We start from the raw sequence: 8,325 nt of genomic DNA on the forward strand, positions 1-8,325 counted from the left end.
GCAGTTTGGGAAGGAGGAGGATGAGAAACTAGGACTAGGATCACAGTCTCACTTATCCTGTAGTTCAAAGGAATGTGCCTGAGAGTAGTGGGTTCTTGCTGGTGGTTTTTTTGTTAACCTCTGTGTGTGTGTGGGGGTTATGCAATGTTTCATTTCCAGAGGAACTTTGTCAATGTTGTTTTTGCAGTAATAGGAAAAAATTAGCAAGAGAAATTGAGTCCACATCCTAATATAGCATAAGATTTTGTGCATGGAGGAGAAATGAATTGTTTTGCTAATGAAATGATTTTAAGGTGCCTGGGGATTATTATGTCGCACAGTGAGATGATAAACAATTAAAAAGGAAATTAATTCTGAGCCCTTACGTGGGCTACGCTCCCATTGCCTGAGGGGCAATGCTTTGGAGATTAAGCCTTTGACAGGGCTGAGCTGCACGTATTTTCTCCTGGGCTCATGTTTGGGTTTTTTTAATTGTTGTTGTTTCCTTTTAGTGATCAGTGTTAATCAGGTAACAATTTATTTTCCACTCTCATCTTTTAATAAAAATTTGCCTCTTGGGAGCAGTAAGATTTTGAAGGATAACTGCCAGTCAAGGCTACCCATTGTTATTTCTTGTGCCTTGAATATGTTAACATCCTATTATTCAGTTCATTGCTCTGTGTGTATCTTGATGATTGTGCTATTCTTATTATTTGCAATGGTTTTTTCATGGTTGTGTGGAAGTACCCTTTAGGAGGCAATTTGAACACCTTAGCACTTGTTAATCTGAAGCAATCTGATTTCATCAATAAGTATAAAGATAAAATAAGTTATTTAATGCTGCTTGGAGTCTGCTATTCATGGATCCTGATAGTCCTGTTGCAACCATCACTGCACTGAGGGAAAAAAAAGGCCCTGAAATTGCGACCATCTGGTCATCTCTGTGTTTTCTTTGAGAGGAGATGTGAAGGTAAGCATGCTAGTGCTCAGTGAAATAGCCAATACTATACAGCCAATACTATATAGTCTTTCCCTAACTTCAGATGAAGGTGGCTGTGTATTGCAGGGGCACTTGTGTCCACTAATGGTTTTGCTGTCTGAATCTGCAACAGAAATGAAATGTTTGTCCCTTTTTATCAGAAAAACCCTTGCATATCATTACAGGAAATCTTTCAATTATTGTGATCTGTTTTGTTAGCCAGCAGCAGCACTATTAAACATATGATTCATTATATCAGCAAAGCCAGACTTGCCCAGAAGAAGAGTAGTGAAAAATGAAAATGTTAAAGGCAATTGTTCTGAAGTCAGCTGGAGATTCAAAGTGTTCTTATTGTTGGAGAAATGTAAAAACACATCCAGTCCGTTTACAGTGGTGTTGATGTTATGATACAGGAAAGGCTGTTTAAGGTAAGTCAGGCAGTTTTTATTAGGCACCCAGCAGGAAAAGGCTAGTTTAAGAAAGCCTTAGGTGTTCCTAAGCTGTGACAGGTTTTCCAAAGGGATGTACATTTAAGATGCTGCCAGAAAGAGATAAGAATGCTGGAAAAGGACTTGTTGTGTTGAAAGCATTCCCAGGCCTCTTCTTATTAGCACTTTAGAATGATCATCAAAAGCAAATTGTCAGTCTAATTATTCTAATGGAGTTGACAGTGCAGTGGCACAATAATATTTATCCTCACCTTGGCCTAAATAGCCATGCAATATATGAGGAAGAAGAATAATCTGTGAGCTGTCTTGCACTGAGTATATCCCATGGAAGAAAAGCTGGTGAGTGAGACAGGATTTAGAGGGAAGACCACTCTCTCTCAGCCTGGAGTCCTGAAGGGAGTGAGACTGTTAAAACAATGATACCATGATTTCCACCCACCCCACCCCCCCCCACCAACACCCCCCCCCCCCCCCCCCCCAAATAGACATGATAAACATTCTCCCTCTGTCATACCTCAGACGTGAACTATTCCATCTCAGGCAGACTCAGGCTATTTAGAACCATTTTTCAGTGATATATAAAGAAGATATATTTGCAATTTAAAAACCGAGAGGCTGCCAAAATAGCAGGTATAGCACCAACGCAAGCCCCTCACAGAAGGACATGACCAAAGTTCTGCCAAACTGACCAAACATCAGTTTTCCACATTGTTCTGTAGCAGCTATGTGATGAGCCAAGGACCAGGCTTGAATCCGTGATGGTAAACCTATCATACATACTACCAGGACAGGTTCCTTGCTTTTATATCCTTGCCCTTCTACTCTGCTCTCGTGAGACCTCACTTGGAGTACTGTGTACAGTTCTGGCATTCCCAACATAAAAAGGACATGGAGCTGCTGGAGCAAGTCCAGAGGAGACCACGAGGATGATAAAAGGGCTGGAGCACCTCCCGTATGAAGACAAGCTGAGAAAGTTGGGGCTGTTCAGCCTGGAGAAGAGAAGGCTGCGTGGAGACCTCATAGCAGCCTTCCAGTATCTGAAGGGGGCCTACAAGGATGCTGGGGAGGGACTCTTCATCAGGGACTGTAGTGATAGGACAAGGGGTAACGGGTCAGGTTAGATACAAGGAAGAAGTTCTTTACAGTAAGGGTGGTGAGGCACTGGAATGGGTTGCCCAAGGAAGTTGTGAACACCTGGCAGTGTTCATGGCCAGGCTGGACAGACCATTGGGTGACGTGATCTAGGGTAAGATGTCTCTGCCCATGGCAGAGGGGTTGCAACTGGACGATCATAAGGTCCTTTCCAACCCAAATCGTTCTGTGATTCAATAATTCTATGAATAATTTACACCACTGACTGGGACAATGCTTAGCAGTTTCTAGCTTTGTCTGAAATTCACTTGAACTCTTTGGCTTCTTGTGAAGTCACTCAGCTGCCTCTTTGTGGCAGTTATTTCTGAGGAGGTGGGATCCCAGAAGGGGCTAACTGCTCTCAACTCCAGCTGATTTCAGGGGGAGACAAGAGTGCTCGTCTTAATCCTTTCTAAATCCCCCCATGGTAAGTAGTTGATTTTTCCTGAATAGCAGAACTCAACTTGGTAAATCTCTGAGGGTTTTGGTGATTTTGTTGTCTTCTTGCTGCTACCTCCTCTGCTTCTTCAGGTGCTTTAAATTACTATGCTATTAAGTTATTTTAAAACTAACTTTAAGAAGCGATGCAATTTGTGAAAGAGAGTCGTTAGTGTATCAGTCAGTATACTGCAGTAGAAACCAGCAGTGGGAAGAATAAAATGTGATATTTATGCAAATTCTGATTTAAGTTTATAAGTATGCAAACTATTTCAAATGTGAAACAACAAAAGGTGGATTTTGAAACAAGATTTCTTCTGTGGAATTCATATCAGTATAATTTTGTTTTCTGGAAAGTGCTATGATTAATTTCTGTCTTGTCCTTACATGCATGACTGTAAAAGGTAAAACCTGGTATTTTTTTAACCCACCCTAATCTCTGTTGCGGCACTTTCCAGAGCCAGGATGATTTTTGAGCTTTTTTGTCTTTCATTCTGTGCAGAATGTTGCAGAGAGGAGATACAAATGTTTTTTCCCCCTGTTCCTTTCTTCCATTAAAAAAATGACAGAATTATTCAGACTGGAAACATTTGCTGTTGTGTGCATAAAAACACGCTGGCAGTTTTTGTACTTTGCATCGTGGAGAAAATCATAACATACCCCTAAACTTTGCCATCTTTAAAATGGTCTTCTCCAAGAAGTGTACCTTGTATTATTTTGGTTTTTTAATGTTACCTTTTTAGTTCCTTGCTCCTTGTTTTCCCCCTTTCTCTCTTGCTCTGGTTTGGTTTTTTGTGAGCTCCTTCAATACAAAGCCTGCATCTCACCAAGCAGAAGCCCTTTTGTATTTTCTCAGGGCGATCCCTGTCTCTCTTGGCAGAGCAAAAGCCTGTGCCGCAGGGGGCTGTGTTGTTGAGGACAACCTGCCAAGCTGCCCTGCTGCCTTCAGGTACCCCAGCCCAGGGGCACCACTCCTCTGGCTGCTGGCATTCACTGCAGCAAGCCTGAGTTTGTGCCAGTGAAGGCGTGCTGGAATTCCTGGGCAACTGGTGTGGGAATTTAGGAGCACGCCAGCATGTCAACACAGGGGCACTTGGAAAGGTGCTCTTTGGCCATTGGAGACCTTGTTAGTCGCTGCTTGATCTGGGTGTGAACTCTGTAATAAGGAACAAAATGCTGTACCTCCTAAGCCACCCTTTGCCTAGCATGAGAGTTACTCTTTCTCTTTGCTTGCACTCAGAAATTAACACTCATGTTGTTCCCACAAGACATCCAAGATGAGTTGTGGGAAATATTTTCTTCTTTATAAATACATTTCTTCACTATATATTTTGATGATATCTAACCTCTGTTCTTGGCTTCTGAATGCCTTTGCACGTATATGAAGTGCTCTGTTTGCTGAACAAAGGGGAGTTCTGTATGCACAGTGGATGCCCAGAGTATTTCAGCTACACTAATATCAGTCTCTGCTTTGAAAGAGCCACTGTTTAAATAGGCATGCCTATATACACTAGTAAGCCTCCCAAGATTAATTCAGACAGAAGGAAATTTATTTACTTATTTATTTATTTATTTATTTCAATATTGACAAGTTGGTTAGAAAAATATGTCAAATTCAATTCTCTACTTCATCTCTAACTTTTTTCCACCTGCAAGTCAAATTATGGGAACAATGGAAGGAAGGAAGGAAGGAAGATATTTTTATAGAGTTAATGAAACAGACCCGGTCTGGAAATAATGAAGAACTGTTTCTTCGTATTTAAGCTAATTATATTGTGATACAATCTTCCTAAGGTAGCAATACAGTTGAATCACTGCTGATGGTATTCACTGCTTACAGATTTTCAAGAGGGAGCAGTCCTGCATTATTACTGATTTAGAACCAATGACTAACTGAATCCATTTTATTTCTAAATTTGGTGAACATCATTATGATAACTCTAATGGACATAAAAGCTATGCCTGTATTTGCTGATTATTCTTAAAACATGTCTCTTGTACCTGGCTGCTGATCAGCAGCTTTCACAGCAGTAATAAGAATGCGTAAAGAGCTGCTGTAGCTTTTTTTGGGTAAGGTTATTCTTTCATAAAGGCCTCTGCTCTTTATCAAACAGCTGTACCTACCCTTTTCTTGTGTTCTTCATCGTTTGCTTTGTCCCATTTTAGCTGAAGATATTTATTGTCACGTGGCAAAATTGGCTGGTAGGCTCGATGCATCTTGCACAAAATAAAGCACCTCTGAATCTGGGCTTTTTGGGGGGAAAAAGAAAAAACAGAAAAAAAAGTATGAGTAATACCAGTCTGAGCCTTTCCTAAAGCAAAGACCTAGAGACTTGTGGTGTATTTGTAGCTGGTCACGTGGGGGTTGTCATGGCATCGCTGCTCAGAAAAAGAATGAATAGCTGGTGGTAGCATTTCAAACAATACATTTAACGAGTAGCAAACAGGAACTGAATGTTATAGCAAAGCATTCCAAAAAGTATTTTGTTCATATATAAAATAGATCACCAATTATACCTCACTAGCCAGACCTACCTCCTATGGGTGAAGGGAAGAAAATGGCATAAGCTATTAGTAAGATAAGATACAAGGAAGAAATTCTTTACTATGTGAGTGTGGCTGCCCCATCCGTGGCAGTGTTCAAGGCCAGGCTGGATGGGGCTTTGAGCAACCTGATCTAGTGGAAGGTGTCCCTGATGATGGCAGAGGGTTAGAACTAGAGGATCTTTAAGGTCCATTCCAACCCAAACCATTCTGTCATTCTATGAATAATGCTTTACACACTACCATAAATGCAAAGGACTGTATAATAGGCTTTATTTGCCAAACCTTGTATTGAAAAATATGCCTCAATAATTCTCTGAGCAAACCACAGTGGGAGGTGTCATCTTTTGCACTGCAATAACTTGTTTTGAACATTTGTTTTTCATCAATAAGCATGCACTTTTCCAAAGCCACAGCAAATGTGTTCATAGTGAAACAGTTCTGGTTTTTAACAGCCTTTTCACCTGTCTTTATCTGCATGCCATGTGATTGCTAATCAATTACAGAAAGCTCAGACAGACTTCCAAAAGCCAACTATTTACCAGGCTGACCACTGTTCTCACTCAGGGCCATCTCGGCTTGCTTTCTTTGTAGGCAATATTTGGCAGGGAGATGCATGGGCAAACATGTTTTCTCAGGCCCACCCAAAAATGGAAAAGGTGCTTCTGCTCATTCAAGCATGGGTTGGCCTCCTCCAAAGCTGGGCTTGAGGTGGCACAGTTCATTTGATGTTTCTGTCCCTGTGGTGTAGAGCACTCTGAAGCTGGGTCTGGCACTCTGCTAAAGAACACTGCTTTAGGCTCATGCATTTTCATGGTAAGGTCTGTAGTTCCTAAGCCGAAGACTTGAATTACAACTTGCAGCTGTCATGGGTCTTTTAAAATAGGTAGGGTAATACATGCTGTATAGAAACTCTGGGAAGTAAGGAGGGAACCTTTGGCTGACAGTACCAAAATTCACTAGCCAGAAAGGGTCTGTACAAGGATGTACCAGGGGATATTCCATTTTAGCACAGGGCTGTTCATGCAGGTTGTTCTTACATAGCATCTCCTGTGGGTGCAGGAGAACAGCAACACATTTGTCACAACTACCCAACACGGGATCAGAGCCAGTGCTCTGATTGAATCTCTATCTTGACTAACTTTTGCATATCAGTAGTAATGTTCAGTTGGATACAGGGGTTGTGATTTTTATTATAGTTGCTGTGAAATGGCACTTAAACAACAGAAGCAGATAAATTTAAAACCTTGATATATTCTAACTTTGAGCTGTAAGGCAAGTACTCTGATTTTCAGACAAATGATGGAAGCAATTGAAAAGTGTGCCTTTTCAGCTGCTTGGGTTCTTACTATTTTCCTGTTAATGTAACAGGAAGATGCAGGAAATGTCAATAAACATAAAAAAAAGAGTTGAAATGCATTTCTTCAAATATATGTAAAATCTAAGTGGGCACATAATGCAATTATATTTTGCTCCTGAACTAATAGAAATGCTTGTCCCTCATTTGTTGGCAGTGTCTTGGTCTCAGGCTTTTAAATGCTACACGTGTAATGATCTGTTATGGGTAGATCCAAAGGGCACTGTTTTCATTATGACTTCACTGATTTTGACGAAGCCCTGAAAATATAAGGAAAACGTAGCCTCTTACATTGACGGAAACACGGCCCAACTGCTTCTCATTTAAAGTTTGTGACCGAAAGGAAGTGGCTTTAAACTGCCTCTGTGGTTGCCTATTCTCTCTTTACCCTTAGAAACTGTGGGCCATATATGCATTCATTCTCAGCTGGGTTTTGGGTGGCTTTTTGTTGTTTCTGTGTTTTTTGTTTTGTGGTAAGGAAAGCAGAACTCAACAGTTTCAAAATTGGCTGACTTTGTGTTGAGCTACCTAAGGTCCAGCAGGTCCTTTCTGATAGAAGATGGTGCTGGAAGACAGCAACAGGGGATTCTTCAGAGTGGCGTTTCACCACTTAGTCAAAGCAGTCTTGCAAAGTATCCTTAACAAGTTAGAGGACTGGGCCTACTACCTCTACAAGATAAAGCAGATATTTATGAAACTTTTATTCTGTGTACAATTTTATGAAGTGACAGCCATGGGAATTTCCATGTTATGTGCAGAAATACTTGCATATAATTTCTTAATAGCAAAAGTTATTACCTGCTGAAAAAGAAATGAGAAATAGTAGATAATGAACATCAGATGATTTTGGAAAAAAATGCATTTTCCACTGTACATCCACTTTCCAATATATACATGTCTACATTTGGTTCCTACACAAAGCAAAGAGAATTGTGTTTTCTGCAGCATAAAAGCAAGGTGGTTAATGATAAATACCAGGCTGCTTTTCTAATATGGCAATCTTGGAGTGTGCCGAGCTTCTTTTCTGAGATCTTACCACACTAGGGCTTGTGTAGGTTTCTGGGTTTGTTTTTTAGTCTCTTTTTTGTCTTGGTCTGATTTTTAAGAAAACCTGTTCATATAATATATAGGGCTGGAAGCTCTGTAGGTGGTATTGCTGCCAGGAATTTGAATCTTGAGTTACTTCCCCGTTGAACTATGTTGCAAGGTTGGTGAGTTGCTGCCCTTTCCTCTCCCACTGTCTGCCAGAAGAGCTTGGGATGGCTCACGAGCTGCCAGCTACAACAGCTGCTTGTGCTTACAGCCCAGTTATGGAATAAGTCAAAGAAGGTGCTTCTTCTCCCACTGCACACCTAATATAGATCATGTTTTTGGAGGTACTGTTGCTCACCATGGCCAGAAGTACCTTTTCCATGGTTTGCTTTTGCTGAGAACTTTATATATATATA

The 8,325-nt window shown here is 40.8% G+C and overlaps 1 protein-coding gene across 1 annotated transcript in view; it reads right to left on the reverse strand.

The window, feature by feature from the left end:
• Positions 1–5,193, reverse strand: part of LOC104409651 (uncharacterized protein C17orf105 homolog) — a gene marked incomplete at its 3' end in the record, with an annotated part of 8,963 nt that extends 3,770 nt beyond the window's left edge. The window contains 2 exon segments of the mRNA XM_010019580.1: positions 990–1,082; positions 5,101–5,193. Coding sequence (XP_010017882.1) covers positions 990–1,082; positions 5,101–5,193 — 186 coding nt within the window.
• Between the last annotated feature and the right edge of the window lie 3,132 nt (positions 5,194–8,325).

Source organism: Nestor notabilis, unplaced genomic scaffold (assembly GCF_000696875.1).
Source record: "Nestor notabilis isolate BGI_N333 unplaced genomic scaffold, ASM69687v1 scaffold15728, whole genome shotgun sequence".
In the NCBI taxonomy this organism is placed as follows: Eukaryota; Metazoa; Chordata; class Aves; order Psittaciformes; family Psittacidae; genus Nestor; species Nestor notabilis.